At 51.1% G+C, this 20,504-nt stretch overlaps 2 protein-coding genes across 2 annotated transcripts; one reads left to right on the plus strand and one right to left on the minus strand.

The window, feature by feature from the left end:
* Positions 1 to 1,815: 1,815 nt before the first annotated feature.
* Positions 1,816 to 10,334, plus strand: si:ch211-106h11.3 (CCN family member 1). The gene is made up of 5 exons (XM_035397355.1): positions 1,816 to 2,146; positions 3,687 to 3,900; positions 6,707 to 7,069; positions 7,568 to 7,749; positions 8,736 to 10,334. Exons 1-5 carry the CDS (start codon positions 2,096 to 2,098, stop codon positions 9,039 to 9,041), a joined length of 1,116 nt encoding a protein of 371 aa, XP_035253246.1. The 5' UTR covers positions 1,816 to 2,095; the 3' UTR covers positions 9,042 to 10,334.
* A 2,453-nt stretch (positions 10,335 to 12,787) lies between these two features.
* Positions 12,788 to 20,432, minus strand: ddx39ab (DEAD (Asp-Glu-Ala-Asp) box polypeptide 39Ab). Its single transcript, XM_035396983.1, has 10 exons — positions 20,290 to 20,432; positions 18,623 to 18,831; positions 18,046 to 18,173; positions 16,684 to 16,960; positions 16,064 to 16,182; positions 15,221 to 15,352; positions 14,754 to 14,863; positions 14,236 to 14,380; positions 13,818 to 13,965; positions 12,788 to 12,973 (listed from the first exon to the last, which is right to left on the minus strand). Exons 2-10 carry the CDS (start codon positions 18,828 to 18,830, stop codon positions 12,957 to 12,959), a joined length of 1,284 nt encoding a protein of 427 aa, XP_035252874.1. The 5' UTR covers position 18,831; positions 20,290 to 20,432; the 3' UTR covers positions 12,788 to 12,956.
* Between the last annotated feature and the right edge of the window lie 72 nt (positions 20,433 to 20,504).

The raw sequence follows: 20,504 nt of genomic DNA on the forward strand, positions 1-20,504 counted from the left end.
TGGTCATGATTATGAGCTGATGGCTTCTGTCAACATGGCATGCAAATGTACAACACAAGGTCACAGACAGTGCTTGAGCTTGTGTGTGTGTGTGTGTGTGTGTGTGTCAGCATCTGTGTGTGCGTGTGTGTGTGTGTGTGCATGCGTGTACGTGCGTGTGCGATTGTGTGTGTGTGTGTGTGTGTCAGAGAGACAGAGTGTGTGTGAGAGAGAGACAGAGTGTGTGTGTGTCAGAGAGACAGAGTGTGTGTGAGAGAGAGACAGAGTGTGTGTGTGTGAGAGAGACAGAGTGTGTGTGTACATGTGTGTCTGGTACGCCAAACTGGGACTGTTCCAGACCAAACTGGAAATACTGCATCTTCTAACGGGTCTCCAAGCTCTTAGAAATCACAACAAAAATAACTGTGTGTGTATGTGTGTGTGTGTGAGAGAGAGAGAGAGAGAGAGGAAGAGGGGGAGAGAGAGAGAGAGAGAAAGACAGTAAAGGGAGTGGAGTATGTCAGCATGTGGAAAGGTGTGCTTTGGAGGCGGTGTGGATGCGTGCACTGCGCAGTCAGACGGTATGTCTGCGCAGCGCGTCGCAGGCATACAGGGTGTCAGTGTGACTGCTTTGGAGGCGGTGTGGATGCGCGCACTGCGCAGTCAGACGGTATGTCTGCGCAGCGCGTCGCAGGCGTACAGGGTGTCAGTGTGACTGAGCCCCAGCAACGCGGTGGTCACGGGAACACTGGACACCTGCAGCGTAGTTACCTCTGCGTTCACTGTGTACTCCTCCCTCCCCGTCCTCCCTCAACACCACCCTTTCCAGGGGAAAGAGAAGGGGGAGGGGAGGAGACGAAGGGCGAAGGGAAAAGAGAGAAAAGGAGGAAGAGAAAAGGAGGAGTGCCAAACGGATGAAGACGGATGTCCGGCAGGGTAAAGAACAAGAGGAAGAGGATAGAGTGATTGATTTGAAGGGGGGGGGGGGGGGTGTGGAGGGATGTGTGGCAAAATGGGGAGGGAGGAAAGAGACAAAGAGAACTGAAAGAGGGGGAAGATCGTGGCATGACAAGCGAGAAAAAAAGGAATATAGAAAAGAGAAGATAATAGGAGATCAAGCCATTCAGGCATTTTTTTCTCTTCATACCCAGAGCAGTTTATCACAACAATGTCAGAAATTAGTATTTTGTGGTCCCAGATTGAGGTTCTTCTAAGTAGCCTATATTTCACAGGTTAAAAGAAACATGGCCACAGCATTGGCATACACAGCCCTTCTCTTCCACAGTTAGTGATTTCATGACTTTCCTTTTTTCATCTTCATCATCGTTGTGCTTGTCTGCCTCTGTTCTGGCAAGTGTATTCAATGATTGCAGGATCCCCGCACGTGAATTATGCTTATTTTATTTTGTTCTCCCTCTTCATCTCAATGTTTTTTAAGAGAGAAATGCAGGACATTCCAGTTAACCGATCACGCACGGGCCAGCTGGAAATATTTACCTTGGTGTACGCAAAGCAGACGGTAAAGAGAGGGAAGCGTGTGAACGCGACATTAAAGCGTCGATAATATTTTTTTATTCCAACAAATGTAAATATACTCCAAAGCCAGAACCCCTCTGGAATGTAGTAATTCTAAAATTTATGAATGACTGCATTCATCTCAGAGGGCGCCCTCAAACCCTGCTTTCCGTTTCGGAGCTCTGAACCCCGCCTTTGGAATGCTTTGGCCACTTGCCTGCATGATAATTGGCTGGACGTCTTGCGGTGGGCGGGGTTGGAGTGAACAGCACGAGGACGGTATAAAACCTAGTTGCGGGTACAGTTTGAAGAAGAGTTGCTAGCAAGTGTTAGGCGCGAAGGCAGTACCAGAGGGAATTTCAGACATAACTGTAACAGTTCTACGCAACCTTGAAAGTACTGTAACTAGTTCGTCATCTGTAAAAATAGCCATCATGTATTTTGTTCTCTAGGCTACATTCCCATATTTTCCAGAACAGACGTTTAGTAAAAACATACCACGACTGTTACTGAATAGTTAAATTACAGAAAAGACAGACGTCTAAACGAACGTATTTTGTTATTTTTAATATAGGTGAATTTTTTTTTATAAGCAAGCAAGATGGACAAATTCATTTTCTGGGCTGTTTTTACCATGGCAACCGTTGGTTCAGTAAGTAAAACTTTTACCCTCGCGTTTCGTCTCATTATTTCAGTTGCTGCGTACGGGGTTTATGTAAACAGAGCGTGCAGTTCTCACGTGGTGGACCTGCTGCGAGCCACAGCACGAAAGCAGCACCGACGGAGCCTCGCGCAGTTGTTGCTAACGGCAGTAGCAACAATAGCAGTAGGCTACAGTAGATCGGTATTTTAACAGTGTTACTGAATTTTATGACATTGCATATATCAACGTACTGGAAGTCATGTCTTTATCATCCGGTTATCGTCAAGAGCACCCACTAATCTACCAGTTCTACAGATGAGTTTTTCATACAAATACATGCACCGAATAAACTATAGACTATGGTTTATTGAGAATGATAGATGGTGGATCAGCAAATCGGGCGAGCACAAATAGGAGGAGCAATTCGGGTCATGTAAATGAATCAGTAAAAAAAATTAAACTGCACAACCAAATCTCTATCTATTTAATCAGTGATTAAAGATGGCATTGATATTCGCATTCGGGCCAAATGGTTGATGGATTATTTTGGCCATGTTGCAATCTATCCATATTGCAAACTATCAGTGTTCTTTGAGTCATTTGAGTCAGATGCAGGCCTACGCGCTGTCTGTGGGCTATGTAAATCTAAACAGTTTTCTCGCACGAGCGACTTGCACACTTCGCCCCAAGTTTATACGGGAGTTTCAGAGCCAGAGAGGTGTAGCCTACTTCCAGCCCAGGGTGTCCTGAGAGAGTAAACTCCTGGGACCACGAGCGGGAGTAAAATCGTGGTGCGCGCTCAGGACTGGAAATAGCCGGAATACCGTCGCTGGAAACGATCTGACCCCGTGCAGCCGCGGCGATACGGTTGAAGCCGAATGCTTGGGAGGCTCCCGCTGTTAAAAGACAAGCTGGGAATTTCTCGAATTTCTGCACCACGTGAATCAAGCTTTCCTTTGCGACCAGCCTTGTCCTCTTAACGCCGTTTTCCGGTCGGCATGGAAACGAACCGACTTGGACTTCGGACCGCCTACTCAAGCACAATGCAGACAAAACTCGTCCTGGACAAAGCCTCAATCTTTGAAGCTATTGGAAATTAAACGCTCCACGAATAGCCTACGTCACTTTGCTTTGAGGTTTTTTTTTTTTTTACATTTGTCCCCTGTCTGTCCAATTCCGTTTATTTACAACGCAGATCCAAGTTTCTAACATTTTACATTGTTGTTCATTCAATCAGTAGCTACAAATGATTTCCAGTCTTCTTTGTGATGCTTATATACGCAAAGCAATCCCTGAAGTGTAAAACAAGGGTCCAGACTCAATCGTCAAGTTAATTAGGCCTATTTACGTATTAAGACCACAGTGCATAGCAAGATGCACAGAACTAAGGGCAGGAAGTCGAGTTGCACTTCCTCCCTCCTTGGACAGGAGGGAACTCCATTTCCAGTGCGTGCTGCGTTTGGTAGGGTTCGTGTTGCGATGCGGTGTGTGTGTGTGTGTGTATTTGCCTGAGCCTGATTTTTGCGTCTCCCGATTTTCTCTCCCACAGGCGCGCTCGAGTTGCCCTACGGTGTGCACGTGCCCCGCAGCGCCCGTGGGCTGCCCCCCCGGGGTGAGCGCCGTGCCGGACGGGTGCGGCTGCTGCAAGGTGTGCGCCGCCCAGCTGAACGAGGACTGCGACGCCGCTCGCCCCTGCGACCACCACAAGGGGCTGCAGTGTAACCACGGAAACGACGTGGCCCGCACCAGGGGCGTGTGCAGAGGTAGGCGGGGCCAATTCTATTAGGTCATAAGGCAGCATGCATTGCGCCTATGTAGGGGTTTAAGTTAGGGTTAGGGTTAGGGTTAGGCTCCGTTCAGTTAATCTGCGCCACTCTTTGTAGCCGACCGGGTGCAATGCACTGATGCCCACTCTGTGTCTCACTTTAATTTGACGGTTGTTGATAGGAACGTAATGGAGGTTAATAACGTTAATAGAGGTTAACGTAATTAATAATTTTATTCAGTCCCGTCTGGTTTATGGCTTGCCGTAACTTCACAGACTAAGCCGATGTTTACTGTGTGAACCAGACTGGATGTTTATGGCTTTGTGGATAACTGACACTTCAGGACAATTGTATCTTATCTGATCTGTGTCCTGTAGTTGTTCCCACGACCGACCTTCGGCATGCACTTATTGTACGTCGCTCTGGATGAAAGTGTCTGCCAGATAAAATGTAGTGTGATGTCCCAGGAATGATTGACCACACTGCGGTTAGATTATATCTGTCTCAGACGACTGCCCACGCAGTTCTCTGTCAGGGTTTGAACCCCCTGTCATTAGATACTTTGCTCAGCGTGTTACAATAAACTCAGTTATTTTGGTTTCGGAAGAGTTGGTTCTATTTAAAGAATGGACACTTGAATGCTGTTGGGTTATTTTGTTTTAGTTTTTTTTTTTTGGGCGGCCCCAGAGAGAGGCCAAAGCTCAAACCGCACTGTAAACAAGTTGAGATTCCAGCGTGGTCTATGAATACAACTTCCTTAATGAAAGGAGGGATAGAGTATCTCTCCCTTTCTTTCTTTCTTCCATTCTTTCTTTCTCCCTCTCCACCCTGTCTGCCCTCACTTCCTTCTTTTCATCCGTGTTATCAGATAGTCACGTCTGTCATTCCCCCGCCCCCCCCACCCCGCGCGAGAATCTCAGCCCACATTCAGACACTGAATGGCTGGCCTTTCCCTTTCCTCCAGATCGCACGGTTAAGCAGGTACCTCCTTGCTGTTTTCGTTAAGTGATTTTGTTGAAGGACGACCCTAACCCACTCCCATTACATTACATTTATTAGGCAGACGCTTTTATCCAAAGCGATGTACAAGCGCATACCAAAGGTCACTGGAACAACGACAAAACAGATCCAATAAGGTACAATACTGATTATGCAGTTACTCATAGCCAAGAACACATTAAGTCCAGTTCACACAGTGAACATTACGCTGACCTAACCTATGCCAAGTCAAACTAGGAGGCATGACAAGCTACACCTTCAAGAGAATGACATAAGGCACAATAAAAATTGATTATATTTCACCTTTTACCCATTCTTATAGCTTTTAAAGAAACAGAGCTGCACAATAGCAGTGCCCTTAGTTTGGCTTTGAACATTAAACCAAGTCTGGTTTCTGAGTGCAGCCCTCTAATTACTTTGTCTCAAAAGTAAAAATAAAATTAAATGAGGCAAATTAATGATACCTTGAAAAGCCAATTCTGTTGATTTCTTTTTTTTTTTGTAAGCTTACTCAGCATGATTATATTTGTTATTTTATCACATAAAAGTTCTTCTCTTAAATGCAAAGCTATAAAAATGTTTATTGGGGAGAAAAAGTGAGTTATTTTTGTTATTTTAAGCAGGCTGTGGTTGTGTGGTCAGACTGAACTGAGGCCAGCCTCTGCATGTGTGTAACTGTCACAGGTGTGGGGGGACAGCAACACATGCTGTGTGTGTGTGTGTGTGTGTGTGAGTGTGTGTGTGTGTGTGTGTGTGTGAGTGCCTGTGTGTGTGTGTGTGTGAATGCCTGTGTGAGTGCCTGTGTGTGTGAGTGCCTGTGTGTGTGCGTGCGTGCGTGAGTGTGTGTGTGTGTGCGTGCGTGCGTGCATGCGTGTGTATGTGTGTGCGTGCATGCGTGTGTGTGCGTGCGTGAGTGCGTGTGTATGTGTGTGTGTGTGTGTGTGTGCGTGCGTGAGTGCGTGTGTAAGTGTGTGTGTGTGTGTGTGCGTGAGTGAGTGCGTGCGTGCCTGTGTGTGTGTAAGACAGCTGTGCTGATGTAACCCTACCCTGCTGAGAGATGCCCTGAATGCCTGGAATCATCACTAGAATCTGTCGGATGTCGACTTGAAACGTCCCAGGACTGACCCCCTCCCCCCCCTCTGTCCCCCCTCCCTGAGTGTGGAGGTGAGGGGGCGGTGACGCCCTCTAGCCCCCAAAGCCCCCTGTCAGGTGGCCTATAACTGAACATAGTTTGAAGTGTTTACATTTCTGGCGCTGCATCAACAGAAGCTCACTCAGCACCCTCACAGACACACAGTACAGTAATATAAAGGGGAAAAAGTAACAGTGCTTATGAATGATAAAATGAGAAGTGAATTATAAACTAATCTCTCCCTCTCTCTCTCCCCCCTTCCCCCCTCTCGGACTCCCTCCACTCTCTTGCTCCCCTCCTACTCTCATCCCTCTCTCTTCCCCCCCCTCCCTCCCTCTTCTCTCTCTCTCTCCCCCCTCTCTCTCCTCCCTCTCTTCTCTCTCCCCCCTCCCTCTCCCTTTCCCCCCCCCCCCTCCCTCCCTCCCTCCCTCCCCCTCTCTCCCTCCCCCCCCCCTCCCCCCCTCCCCCTCCCTCTCTCTCTCTCTCTCTCTCCCCCCTCTCCCTCATCCTCTCTCCCTCCCTCCCTCTCTCTCTCTCCCCCCCCCCCACCCCCCTTCCCCCCCCCCCCCCCCCCCCCCCCCCCCCCCCCCCCCCCCCCCCCCCTCCCCCCCCCCCACCCCCCCCCCCCCCCCCCCCCCCCCCCCCCCCCCCTCTCTCTCTCTCTCTGTGCAGCGAGGCTGGAGGGCCGTAGTTGTGAGTACAGCGGGAGAATGTTCCAGAACGGCGAGAGTTTCCCCGCCGGCTGCAAACACCTGTGCACCTGCGTCGACGGAGCCGTGGGCTGCCAGCCTCTCTGCCCCGTGCAGGTGCCCCTGGCCACGCCCTCCTGCCCCGCCCCCCGCCTCGCCAAGGTGCCGGGGCAGTGCTGCCCCAGGGTGCACTGCCACAAGGGGGCGCCGGCGCCGTCTCCCACACGCCCGCGCGCGAGTCCGTTTGCGTTCCCCTACCCCTACAAACCCCACAAGAGCCTCAGCAACGAGCTCCTGGAGGCGGGAAAGAAGTGGGATAAGATGAGCCGGTACAAGCACCTGGCAGGTAAGGGCCTCAGCACGGAGGGGATCGATGCTCCCTCTCCTTTTCGCAAAATGGCTGCCCCTCGCGTTTCAAAAAGCAGAAATTCTCTCTCCTCTATACTGCAGGTTTTCATTTCAACCCTAATTTGACACACCTGACTCTACGAATTAACAGCTGAACAAGATCTCTTTGTTAGGGTTGGCGTGCAAACCTACAGGACGGTAGATCTCCAGGAACAGGGTTGAGCAGCCCTGCTCAACTGTATCTCTGGCTTGCCACTAACACTTGGATTTAACACTTATTTTTGAGACTGTGATGTTACTGTAGCACTCATTCACATATTCAAACTTTTGCGACATCTGCTAAATATAGCAAATGGTATCCTTATGAATATTCATGAGGTGGGTGTGGTCAAAGATGGAACTCACCCTCTTTGTAGGAGGAGAGCAGAGCTGACGTCTGCCTCCTTTCACGCTCTCTTCATCCCTCTCTCCGTCTCTTCTCCTTCCCTCTCTCCAGCGTGGAGGCAGGTCGGGGTTCAGTGCGTCGTCCAGACGACCAGCTGGTCTCCCTGCTCGCGCAGCTGCGGGATGGGCGTGTCCTCGCGCGTCTCCAACGACAACGGCCAGTGCAAGCTGACCAAAGAGACGCGGCTGTGCAACATACGACCGTGCAGCTCCCTGCAGCCCCTCCCCCTCAAGGTACAGGCCCCGCCTCCTTAACCACACCTCCCTGCAGCCCATCCCCCTCAAGCTACAGGCCCCGCCTCCTTAACCACACCTCCCTGCAGCCCATCCCCCTCAAGCTACAGGCCCGGCCTCCTTAACCACACCTCCCTGCAGCCCATCCCCCTCAAGCTACAGGCCCCGCCTCCTTAACCACACCTCCCTGCAGCCCATCCCCCTCAAGCTACAGGCCCCGCCTCCTTAACCACACCTCCCTGCAGCCCATCCCCCTCAAGGTACAGGCCCCGCCTCCTTAACCACACCTCCCTGCAGCCCATCCCCCTCCAGGTACAGGCCCCGCCTCCTTAACCACACCTCCCTGCAGCCCATCCCCCTCAAGGTACAGGCCCCGCCTCCTTAACCACACCTCCCTGCAGCCCATCCCCCTCAAAGGTACAGGCCACACCTCCCAGACCGCACCTTCCTGGCCACACCCCCTAGCCGCAGTGAGCCCAAGCTGCCTCTTGGCGGTGCACTGTCCCGAAAAGATCAAACGGACACTTTAGGGAGCGCCACTGCAATCCCCCGGGGTCCTTCAGCAGAGGGGTCGGATTCCAGTGCCTGAGGCGGCCGTGTCAGACGCCTGCGCGTTTCAGCGCTTTAGAGCTTGAGTTACATCTCTGATTGGCGGGGCGGGCTGTCCCCCCCCCTCCTGTGGGGGAAGATGGGGGGCGGGGGCGGATGGCGTAGACTCTTTGACACCCAGCACCACCACATTCCTCCTCTTCCTGTCGCATGGCAATTCCAAAATTTGGAAACAAATAAATTGTGATAAAAAAATAAAAAAATTTGAACTGTACTGTACACACCAACAGTTCTCAGTGTGATGGTAATCACCAGCGTACATTCTGTCCTTCAACCCCTCTCTGCAGTGCTAATGTCCCGTCTCAATCCCAAATTCTCTCTCTCTCTCCCCCCCTCCCCCCTCCCTATCCCCATACCCCCCCCCTTTCTCTCCTCAGAAAGGGAAGAAGTGCTCCCGCATGCACAAGGCCCCGGAGCCGCTGCGCCTGTCCCACGCCGGTTGCCGTAGCGCCCGGCTGTACCGGCCCAGCTACTGCGGGGTGTGCGTGGACGGGCGCTGCTGCTCCCCCCGGCGCACCCGCACCGTCGCCGTGACGTTCGGTTGCCCCGGCGGCGAGCGCTTCCGGAAGGCCGTCATGTTCGTGCGGTCCTGCCGGTGCGGGGGCGAGTGCTCGCACCTCAACGAGGCGGCGCTGCCCCCCCAGCGCTGGCTCCACGGGGACACGCACAAGTTCGCCGACTAAAGCCCTCCCCCAACCCCCTCTACAACCCAGCAAACCCCCACCCCCCTTCCTCAAGTCACCCGTCTAGATTTGGGCCTGTCTCTCCAGAGTGGACCCCATGGGAGGTTCGATTCGGAGAGGAGAAGGGAGTGGACCAGCCGTTGGCCTAGAACAGATCCGACTCGTGAAAGGCGTGGATTCTGAAAAAGTTGTTTAGACGGGAATGGGCTTCCTCAGTCCGTATGGACACACAGTCTATGAGCTGCACTGCTTTCATTACCCTCCTTGCGCCTCCCCCCCGCCCCTCCCTCCCCCCCCCCCACAGTTGGGACGGTTACGGTTGCAGGTGGACTGACTGAATCTCTCAGTTTATGGAGAAGCACAAAACAAAGACTCCAAACAGACAGCAGTTTGGGGAACACAACAAGAAAAAATGGCGCGTTTGGCAAGAGAATTGCATCAGTTGGAAAGTGACCCAAATATCTGGCCTGAAAAGATGAAGACTGTTATTTTTTTGGTGTTAACAGGATACCTTACGGTACTGAAGGAGGCTGCACAGGCCTGGAAGCGGACAGTATTTGAACAGAGACGAAAGGCCAAAGGGCGCCTTGCGTTCACCTTTCTTTGGACCTTCGGTTGCTTTATTTACGGCACTGTATTTATTGGTGAAACTTTTTAAGGGCCTGCCAGCGAGCTCCTGAGCTGGGGACTCTGTGGACGCGGGAGCGTTTGGAAACGCTGGAGGCAATGCCCGGGTCCCTCCCAGAGGCCGGGAGGATCGCTTTACTGCGGCACCATAATGCACTGCAGCACTGGGACCGGCTTCCACAGATCTCACCAGTTATAATCTCCAGAGTTTAGAAGAGGCAAGACTGAACAGCACAGTTGGACAAGAGGGACTCAATGGGGATTCCCATTAGAAATCTGGTCTGGGGGGCGGGGGGGGGGGGGGGGGGGGGGGTTGCGACATTAACTCACTGGCGCTGAATCCAACCGCAGTCACGCCATCGAGGGCTGGAGGAGAACGGGGGGAAAACCCGCCGAAGCTGACTCATCAGGCTGGAATTAAAGTAAACGTGTAATTTGGGACCGACTTGTCGGGTCCGTTCCGGACTCGATCCAGCCTGTAATCGAGAAAACCGCTCGGCAGGAACGCGCACGCGAGGTGACCGCACCTCCTCACGCGTTCGTTTTGTGTTTCTGCTCTTCGGTTCATCGCCCAAACGCGGGAGCGCCCCGGGGAACAGTCGGGCGTTAGCGTTAGCGACTGGGCGGGCGAGGGCGGCCGGTCTCCGCGCTGGGAAGCGGGGTGGTGCCAGGCGGGCGGGGTGGTGCCTGCCAAGCGGGTTGGTATCTCCAACACCAGTGGACACCAGCCCTGTTCCCGAAGCTCTACCGTCTAGTAGCTTTTCCCCTTTCACCCCTAATTTGGCACACCTCATTCTACCAATCAGCAGCTCAACAGGACACCTAGCTGCTGGTTACCACTGGCGTGGAGAAACAGGAAGAATGGGGAGGGAGGGAGGGAGGGAGGGAGAGAGAGAGATGACGAAGGTCGCACGGCCAGATTTGGAGCGCAGACGCTGCACTTTGTAAAGAGCTTCTGGACAGTGCTCTTTCTGGACACTCGGTTCCAAATGTTTTTGTTTTATTTTTGCTGACAGTAATTACAGTCAGTACATGTACATACAACATGGGAAGCAAAGGATCCGTCTTCATAGGAAAATTGGTGTGTAGTATAATTTTTGTAACAAGTCAGTATACCAATGAAGAATTCACCAAAGGGATTTAAATTTTTTTAATTGCTTTGTATTTAAGTACAGTCCCGCTAGTTCAACTTTTAACGCACACATTGTGGTTTTTTTTTTTTTTTTAAAGTTTGGAAAATGCTTTTAACCTAGCTTCTGATAGGAGCTCCCTTTATCTCCGACAGACATTTGTAACAAATGTTTTAACAGCAGTTACTTTCTCTGTGCTGTATATCGCGAGCGTGCATATATGCGTTATAAGCCTGTGGTTACCATGGTGACGCAGCCGTTGCACTGTTTAAATTCAAATGTTAGGACAGGATTCCGTCCCCCACTGTACGCAACCTGGTTCCCCATCATGACCACTGCCCTCCTGACATCTGCCATCTGTAGGAGGGCATAGCATTTGTTTCACGTGATGTCACTTCCTGTGCTGTTTCACATGATGTCACTTCCTGTGTTCTACTCCATGCTATCTTCAGCTCACTGACGCGCACTCGTCTGAGGGCCCAGGTAAGCCACACCTGGCGTTAGCACGCCGGATGTGGGCAGGTGTGTCTGAAAAGGTATCTGGGTGATCCCCATGTGTAGGCTGGGCCTCCAGGCATGGAAGACTGTGGTCTGTCATTTTATTTAAAGCACAGACCCTTTCTCTGGGCTGGGAGCAGTTATCCATTAGCATTCCCAGGATAATGCACACATCCCCAGGGTATGAAATCCTATCTGATGTATTCTTAGTGCCTCTTTCTAGGGCAGCTCCCTTTGTACCGAGGATAGCTCACCTGCCACAAGAGCCCTGGGGGAGGAGTTTCTGGTACCTGCCATTTTGTGTGTGTGTGTGCGCATGCGATGAGAAAACATGATTGGGGGCGTTTGCACATGTATGACTGTGTGTGGACCTTTATTTGAAAATGGTCAGTATAAAGTGTCAAACACTTTTTAAATAAAAAAAAAACCAAATAATTTGAACACTAGAGGACAAACTGGATGCAGCTGTTCTCATTGGGAGACCCCATATGGGGTCTACACTGATGCCGACCTTTTTCAGATATCGCTTTGAAAATACGCATTTTAAATGGAAAATCTGAACAGGGCTCAGTGTTTCTTATGTTGTAGTACTCAAGTTGTACATTGAAACGAAATAAAACGTGTGGATGAAACCCAACTTTCCTTTTTGTTTTTTTTATTTTTTTATTGCCCCCCCTAATGTAAAATGCATTAGAACAAGCTTTGTACTTGTACATTATCTCTACCGTTTATATGAATTATTGTGTTCCACTGTAAACCCCAATGCCCCAGTGCAGTGATGGGGACACTGTGCTGTAGGAGCGGACATCTTTTGGATGAGAGGTTAAACCGAGGTCCTGACTCACTGAGGTCATTAAAGACCCCATGACACTCTTTGCGAAGAGTAGGGGGTACCCCGGTTCCGACACATTGGTGGTGGCCGAGGCGAGTTTTCCCCTCATCACTAAAGCTCTTTGAGCATCTGGAGAAGTGCTGTTAGGAACAACATGATTCATCCATTCATTCACTGTAATTGGCACGAGATTCTCAGCCAGATCATACGTTTCCTAGGAGGGCCAACCTACTAGATACTTGTACACTCCAGCAGAAACAAAGTACTGTAGCGTAGCCCTTGGAAACGTCTGCATCCGAGGTAGAGTGGGAACCAATCAACACTATGAGATTGACTTAGTATGTTCATTTGCATGGCGAATTAAACATTGTTATTTTAGAGCATGAGGTCTTTTCTTTAATATTAATAACCAATCCACAGCTTCACAGCAATAACAGAACAGAGGGGTGATGTATAAAAGTTTTCTTTTTTAATTTCAGTAACCAAAAAACAAAACAAAAAAATAACCACGATTAACAAGGAAACAAAATGAATAAACTGGATACCCATCCGAGAGATAAAATATTGAGCGCTTGGGAAATGAGTCAAGAGGATGGGGGGGGGTTTGGAGGAGAAGACAATGGATGGGTACTTTAAAATAAACACTCAGGATTCTTCTGTTTTTTTTTTGTTTTTTTTTTCTTTCTTGGTTTAAAATCCAAAATTACAGGGAAGTGTATGCATGCACAGGTGTGTGCACGTGTGTGTGTGAGTGTGTGCGCGTGTGCGTTTGGGGGGAGTGGGGGGGAGGGGTGGGAGATCGTGATAATCGGTGCAGGTCTGGAGAGCTCATCTGGACTGTTCAACTGCAGAGAGAGGAGAGAGAAAAAGAGGGGAGGGAAGGTGAATATGAGTTCATACAGCCCTGGAGCGATAGAGGGGCGGGAGGGGGGGGTGATTATTAGTTCATACGGCCCCGGAGCGATTACCGCCATTATCAGTGACAGCTGGGGATTCCAGTACCGCCTCCAGAGTTAAAACATGAAGGGGAAATTTGGCGGCTGCATCTGAAGTTACCCGACAGCTCAATTCCGTAATCTCCCACGGCAACAGACGCCACAGGCCCGTTACGCAAGCTTTTGTCATCCGTTTAAGTCGGGCGGAATCCGCGATTCCGTAACCCTCCCTCCCCCCCCCGCGCGCGGGGTGGATCTATTAGGAGAACAGAAACCCCCGGCGGCGTGTGCAATTATGGATGTAGCGCACGTGCTTCCTGAACCAGACCCGTTTAACCTGAGGGTTACGGGTTTGACTCCCCAGGTGGGGACACAGCCGCTCTGCCCAATGCAAGTGTACTTGCATAGCGATCCCACAAGCACATACTGCCCGCGGGAAAGCTCGCCAGGTCATGTAACGGGTAAAGACCACTGCTGTGCTCAAGCATTAATGCACTGCGGAACATTCTAGATCGCTTACACAGAGGGGGAGGGCTTACACACAGAGGGGGAGGGGCCCACAGACAGAGGGGGAGGGCTTACACACAGAGGGGGAGGGGCCCACAGACAGAGGGGGAGGGCTTACACGCAGAGGGGGAGGGGCTTACACAGAGGGGGAGGGGCTCACACAGAGAGGGGGAGGGGCTTACACACAGAGGGGGCGGGGCCTCACACACACAGGGGGAGGGGCATACACGCAGTGGGCGGGGCTTACTGTAGGTGGAGATGTCGATCTCTTCCGGCAGCTCGGCCACGTTGACCTCGAAGCGGTCCTGCACGTCGTTCAGGGTCTTAGCGTCCGTCTCGTCCGACACGAAGGTCACGGCCAGCCCCTTCGTCCCGAACCGGCCCGCACGGGCCACCTGGAGGGGGGGGGGGGGGGGGGGTACCGTCTGAGCTCCACCATTCAATAAACGAGTGCTATTTAACAAAATGGGTCTCAGTCCCGCTTTCCCCAGGTCAGGTGTGGGCTGTGTCGTGTGAACACCACGGCTCACTGCTTCACACCACCACTGCTTACCCTCTCAGGCACGTCCCCTACACTGACTATTTTCCTGGGAGTTTAAATCCTGGACAGTTTGCAGTAACGGCCTCTGGCGCCCCCTGCTGGAGACACGCAGGAAAAGCCTTACCCTGTGCAGGTATGTGTCGGAGTCCTCGGGCATGTCGTAGTTGAAGACGATGTTGACGCGCTCGATGTCCATCCCTCGGCCAAACAGGTTGGTGGCGACCAGGATGCGCCTCTGGAAGTCTTTAAACTGCTGGTACCGGGACAGCCTGTGGGGGAGGGGGTTGGGGGGCGGAGGAGGAGGACACGACACTGACTAAACAGGCTCATTACTGTCAGCCCCCGGTAAGCGGGCTTCAGCTCTACAGCTGAACATTAGTGTGTGTCTGCGTGTGGGTGTGTGTGTGTGTGCACATTTCTACAGCTGAGCACAGCAGCTGAAGCACGCCAACTCCTCTGATACATCACACCAGCGGTTTCAAACCCTGCTCCAAAAGATCTACCATCCTGTGTGTTACCAGTTCAGCCCTAATCTGGCGTGAGGTTGGACCGAGTCCTCCAGCTCCACAGCCCCGCCCACTCATCGCAAGGCCCCGCCCTCATTTGAGAGCGCGCCAGACACGCGCGCGTTTCGCGGCTCACCTCTCCTCCTGCGCCATGCCTCGGTGGATGGCGATGGCCGGGAAGTTCTGCTCCACCAGCAGCTGGGAGAGCGCCACGCAGCGCTGCACCGACTTCACGAAGATCACCACCTGCAGGGCAGAACGGGCATCAGCTCCCGTCAGGAGGGAGCTCACAAGGCTGTGATCAGAATGTTCTGAACTGAACGTTCTAATGATGTCACAATCGCAGCCGAAAGTTCTAGAACTTGACTTAGAATTTTGAAAAATGAATACATAACATTGCAAATAAAACGAGGAAATACACTCCCATCAAAGACACCCCAAGAGAAAATTAGCACGTCCACGCACTTCGACATACGCGATACAGAATTCTCTCGGAACAGCCCGATATCAGCCATTTCTTTTCAACAACATCAATGTGAAGGTTTACAAATGTTTCATTTTCACAGCAGCTCTGGGTTAAGAGCGCTTTCGTAAATAGAGGACCTGGTTGAACTCGAGCACGTCGAGCAGGTCGAACAGCTTGCGGTTCTTCTCGCTGTCCTTCAGCTTGCAGTAGTACTGCTGCAGCCCGTGTAGCGTCAGCTTGGTCTCGTCGTCCACAAACACCTCCATGGGCTGAGGGAGAGAGGGGCGGAGTCACGTCACCTTTTGATGACATCACAATACGCTGACCTCACAGTTGGAATTCTGCAGAGCGGCCTTCCGATCAGAACTTCCGCCATAGTGACCAAGTAGCCGGCTTTGCGTTTAAAATGTCTGCATATCTGAAACACCAACTGCCAGCAAAACACCATTTTTCAACCTACACTCCTATTCTTCTTGGCAAAACCACTTTGTCAAACACACACTGCTGTCCCCTTCGGATGACCATAGCATGGCTACACACCAGCTGCAGAGTTTACCTTGTAAAACAGGTTACCTTTAAAACAGGCTTAAACATTTAACACTGGGTGTGACACTGCAGTTGACCCCATCAGCAAAGATACTTAACCTGGCGACCTGACCTTGGACACTCAACATAATCTGTGTAAATGAGTACATTAAGAAACGAGAGCTAGCATGAATGAGTACGGCTGTGACACACTAATAAGCATACATACACAGGTACACCTGTGACATTAATGAGCACACACAGGCACACCTGTGACATAAACAATAAAGAGACAGCTCTCCCCATCACCATGGCTACACAGTGGCGCAAAACAAGTACCCATGATGCACGGCTCTAATGAAGAGTCCACGCGAGCACTGTGCAATACATTATAAAATAGTGAATAATATTAAAAGCTACGAGCAGTGAGCAGCGCTGGCCTGGGGAACACTCACGTCCTGCATGAACTTGCGGCAGACGGGGCGGATCTCCTTGCTGAGCGTGGCGCTGAACATCATGCACTGCTTCTCGTGCGGCGTCAGCCGGAAGATCTCCTGCACGTCACGCCTCATGTCTGCCGGAGAGAAAGAGAGGGGGAGAGAGAAGGAGAGAGAGAGAAAGACTACTCAGCAAAACATTCACCAGAGAACTAGCAAATATGCACTGCACACAGGTACACACAGGTACACACCGCACACAGTACGCACAGGTACACACTGCACAGGTACACACTGCACACAGTGCGCACAGGTACACACTGCACACAGTGCGCACAGGTACACACTGCACACAGTGCGCACAGGTACACACTGCACACAGTGCGCACAGGTACACACTGCACACAGTGCGCACAGGTACACACTGCACACAGTGCGCACAGGTACACACTGCACACAGTGCGCACAGGTACACACTGCACACAGTGCGCACAGGTACACACTGCACACAGGTACACACTGCACACAGGTACACACTGCACACAGTGCACACAGGTACACACTGCACACAGTACGCAGTTGTGGGGAACCAGAGCCAAAATGGCTGCTGTAGGGTGACAGAAGAGGGGGGGGCTCACCCAGCTGCTCCAGCATCTTGTCGCACTCGTCCAGGACGAAGTGCTTGACGTTCTTCAGGTTGAGGGTCTTGTTTCGGATGAGGGCGAGGATGCGCCCGGGCGTGCCCACCACGATGTGGGGGCAGGTCTTCTTCAGGACGTCCTCGTCCTTCTTGATGGACAGGCCGCCGAAGAACACGGCCGCCTTCACGGTGGGCATGTACTTGGAGAAGCGCTCGTACTCCTTGCTGATCTGGAAGGCCAGCTCACGCGTGTGGCACATGACCAGCACAGACACCTGCGGGAGAGGGAGAGTGGTCACGCTACGGTTCATCATGAGCGCTTTCACTCCAAACTGTTAGCACACGCTGGAGCCAGGGACTGCAATCGATCCATTTTACCCATCTAAGCAGGTTCTTTTTTAGAATGTTTTTTTTTTTTTTCCTCCTTCAAAATTCAAAGACTAATTCTGAGCATTCTAGAACAGGTACTGTCACATCAGGATAGTGAACTTAACTGAACGTTCTAATCACACATTTGTGACCTGGCACCATAGGGGAACATTGTCCCGCCTGGACTGAAACGCTGATCGCAGATCAGCCAGAGAGTTGGAGCGCCTACAAGAACTATTCCTTTTTAACAATTCCTTTTTTCCTACCCAGCAAGGATATCCAAAATCACGCTCATGCAGCCTGGGTTTTTGGAAAGTGGGGGATGGGGGGGGGGGATATGGGGGAGGGCAGATGGACGCTCGCTCTCCTCCCCTCTCCACGTCAGTGCCCGTTTCTCATCACGCAGCAGAGCGCTCTCACAGACGCGGGTCCCGCAGGAGGACACCCCACCGGCGGCTCGACAGACCGACCCTCAGGCGCCCGACAGACCGACCCGCAGGCGCTCCACAGACCGGCCCGCAGGCGCTCGACTAAACCACCAGCGGTCTGCGGTCCGCGACGAGACTCCGTCGCCCCCGCCAACGGGGACCCTCCTCGGGTGGCGCCGGAGGGAACCGTGCCGTCGGCCTGAAAGGCTGCCAGCCACGGTTGGCGCTGGCACGATTTCAACACCAGACCGTGGGGCCCACCCAAGCAGCCAATACCGGCAGCCAATTCTCAGCCAAGATGGGCCATTTGTTTTCCCAGACTGACTAATTGGGGTTCCACACGCTTCCTCTAAGCCGGCGCTGCCGCAACCGTGTTCCTGGAGATCTGCGGTCCTGTAGGTTTTCACTTCAACCCTAATTTGGCACTCCTGATTCTATAAATTAGCAGCTGAACAAGATCTCTAGCTGTTGAACGAGGTGAGCTTTTTTTTGTGCTGGAGTGAAAACCTACAAAAATAGGGTTGGGCAGCCCTGCTCTAAGCCAAGGTGGGCGTGACACTGACCTGTCCGTCAACCGGTTCAATCTGCTGCAGGGTGGCCAACACAAACACGGCTGTCTTCCCCATCCCAGACTTGGCCTGGCACAAGATGTCCATGCCCAGGATGGCCTGTGGGATGCACTCGTGCTGCACTGAAAGGGACACAAACACACACCGTCAGCAACACGCACACACCTCCGCAAGCCCTTTACAGGCAAGACACAGAACACACATCACATCTGGAAACAGCCTACACCTCTGAATCTCGGGTGTAAGGTTAGCCTACACTTTGGAATCTAAGAATTTCAGTCGCACAGTATTTGACTCAAGATTCTTATCTCCAGTTCACCCACTCCCTCACCCCCATGAACATACATAGAACAGCAGAATCGCAGCTGAACATTATTTGTTCATCAATAGCCTTATCCTTTGGCACACACTTGGAAGACTGCACCCCTAATCGAAAGCCACTCATATACATATATAAAAGTGTAGTGTGCTCAAAAAGGCTGCCCAACGACTTCTTCCATTAATTCGGAGGCGCTCGCGCATGGTCGCGAGGTGGCCTTGGCGGTTTGACGCAGGCCGACGCTCTCCTCACCTTCTGAAGGATGCTCGAAGCCGCAGTCCACGATGGCGCGGAGCAGCTCCGGCTTCAGCAGGAAGTCGCGGAAGCCGGAGCTGTGGATGGAGACGTACGAGCCCTTGACCTCCTTCTTCCCCGGCGGCGCCGCGCTCTCGGGCGCTCCCTGGGGCTCCTCGTCCTCCTCGTAGTCGAGCAGCTCATTCTCAACGTCGTTCTCGGCCATGCTGTCGGGAGGGGAGGGGCAAGATTCACACCTAATTTCGCCATTTGTTTCGCTATGCCTCCGTTCACACACATCCCAACCGAAACCCTCAAAATCCATAAAGAACGAACCGAGATGTGTGTCGTCACATTCGTGCTAACAAAACACTTCAGTTCTGAAAAAGAATATATCAATAGATCAGTTGCAAATAACGTCCAACCAGCAATTGCTCGGATTGTACATGACTGCCGTTTGAGAACATACTTAACTTACTTTAAAACAACTACTTGTGCAATGGCACAGATGCAGCGGAGAAGCTTAATCTCTTAATTACTGACGGCACCACTAGACAACAAAGATTCAGGACGTTAAAGTTTGGATGGTAGTTAGCAATAAGTGGAATTTCAACCAAGGACGATGCACGCATAGTACCTAGTTAACTTATGAGGATCTAGGCCAAAAGCCCCAGCAACATCTCGTGCCCTTTTGGTTTGTTTTTCCCTCTGTAATCTAACGTATAAAACTGGTTTGTTAACCACTTAACATGTTGTACCTAATTTACTGCGCGAGTTTACGAAATTAGACAATTTAGCTATCAAGATTTGGCTGCGAATAGGATTAACCAATGCGGTGAGTGAGCTAGCTGGCTAAATCCGGTCACCCCGTTTGCTGCTCAGCTTCCAGCAAAGTTAGCAGAATAAACGTAAACCACATATGCAAGGCCTTTGAATAAAGCTAGCAAGGCAGGAAGGTCACAATAGGCGATCTAACCATTAACCAACCATTGCAATTTTAGATAGCGAAATATTGTAATGATACGGGTGATCCAACTAGCTACTTGTTCGCATTTCATTTCCCCCGCGTAAAACGTTCTACGTAGGCTCTAAATAAACGCGTACGCAGTATGAAAAAGCGAACACGAACACACTAGCGTTACCCATACAATCTATTTGAGCTTATTAGCCAACTACCTAACCTAGCAAATTCATACACAATTATATATACCGGTTAGCCAAGTCGTTATTTAACCAGTTGTATCATGTACCTGTTTGACTATGTTAGCCTTCACGCCCAGGATTGATCGTGACTACCATCCAAACAATAGAAACCTTTTCATTCAAACGCCATCAGTTCAACAGTCGCTTGAAAACAAAATATACCATACCGGCGAATATTCACTTGAAAGGCAATTTCCTATGCGTTTATACGTTCAATATTGATATGGGCCATCTATGTACAATTCATTTCACATTCAGTTAATATGGAACGCTGAATAAAAGCCGGGTTGACCATAACGAACGTAGCATGTTGCTAGCTAATGTTAGCCAACTATGTAGCAAGTTTTCGAAAATTGTTATTATCCGACTATCAGTGGCGCAGGGGTTATTTCCCAATGCTAAGCGAGGACCTACAGTAAATACTAAAATAGAAACGCTGCTCTCCGATTAACATAAAATGTGTCTTAAAACTGAAGTCTTACCTTACGATGATACTACAAATTCTGCTCAGACTACGGCTCCACTCCACATGGACAGGCCTCAAGTTTATACTTATTTCCGGAACTACCGCCTTCAAGAACTCTATTGGTTAAAATGAACGTCAAACTTGCGCACGTCCGTCAATTCTGTAGCCTGATTGGTTTAGTTTCCTGCCAGTCAGTTAGAAGACTTAGATTTGTTTTAGCGCTTGATAGGT

This window comes from Anguilla anguilla, chromosome 17, assembly GCF_013347855.1.
Source record: "Anguilla anguilla isolate fAngAng1 chromosome 17, fAngAng1.pri, whole genome shotgun sequence".
Lineage (NCBI taxonomy): Eukaryota > Metazoa > Chordata > Actinopteri > Anguilliformes > Anguillidae > Anguilla > Anguilla anguilla.

Coding starts and splice junctions, on each gene's coding strand:
- ddx39ab (XM_035396983.1), bottom strand. CDS start 18,830: ATGGCCGAGAACGACGTTGAGAATGAGCTGCTCGACTACGAGGAGGAC. Junction 14,381..14,753: donor GGCATGGCGCAGGAGGAGAG/GTGAGCCGCGAA, acceptor CCTCCCCCACAG/GCTGTCCCGGTACCAGCAGT. Junction 13,966..14,235: donor CCGACACATACCTGCACAGG/GTAAGGCTTTTC, acceptor CCCCCCCTCCAG/GTGGCCCGTGCGGGCCGGTT.
- si:ch211-106h11.3 (XM_035397355.1), top strand. CDS start 2,096: ATGGACAAATTCATTTTCTGGGCTGTTTTTACCATGGCAACCGTTGGT. Junction 7,070..7,567: donor CCGGTACAAGCACCTGGCAG/GTAAGGGCCTCA, acceptor CCCTCTCTCCAG/CGTGGAGGCAGGTCGGGGTT. Junction 7,750..8,735: donor TGCAGCCCCTCCCCCTCAAG/GTACAGGCCCCG, acceptor TTCTCTCCTCAG/AAAGGGAAGAAGTGCTCCCG.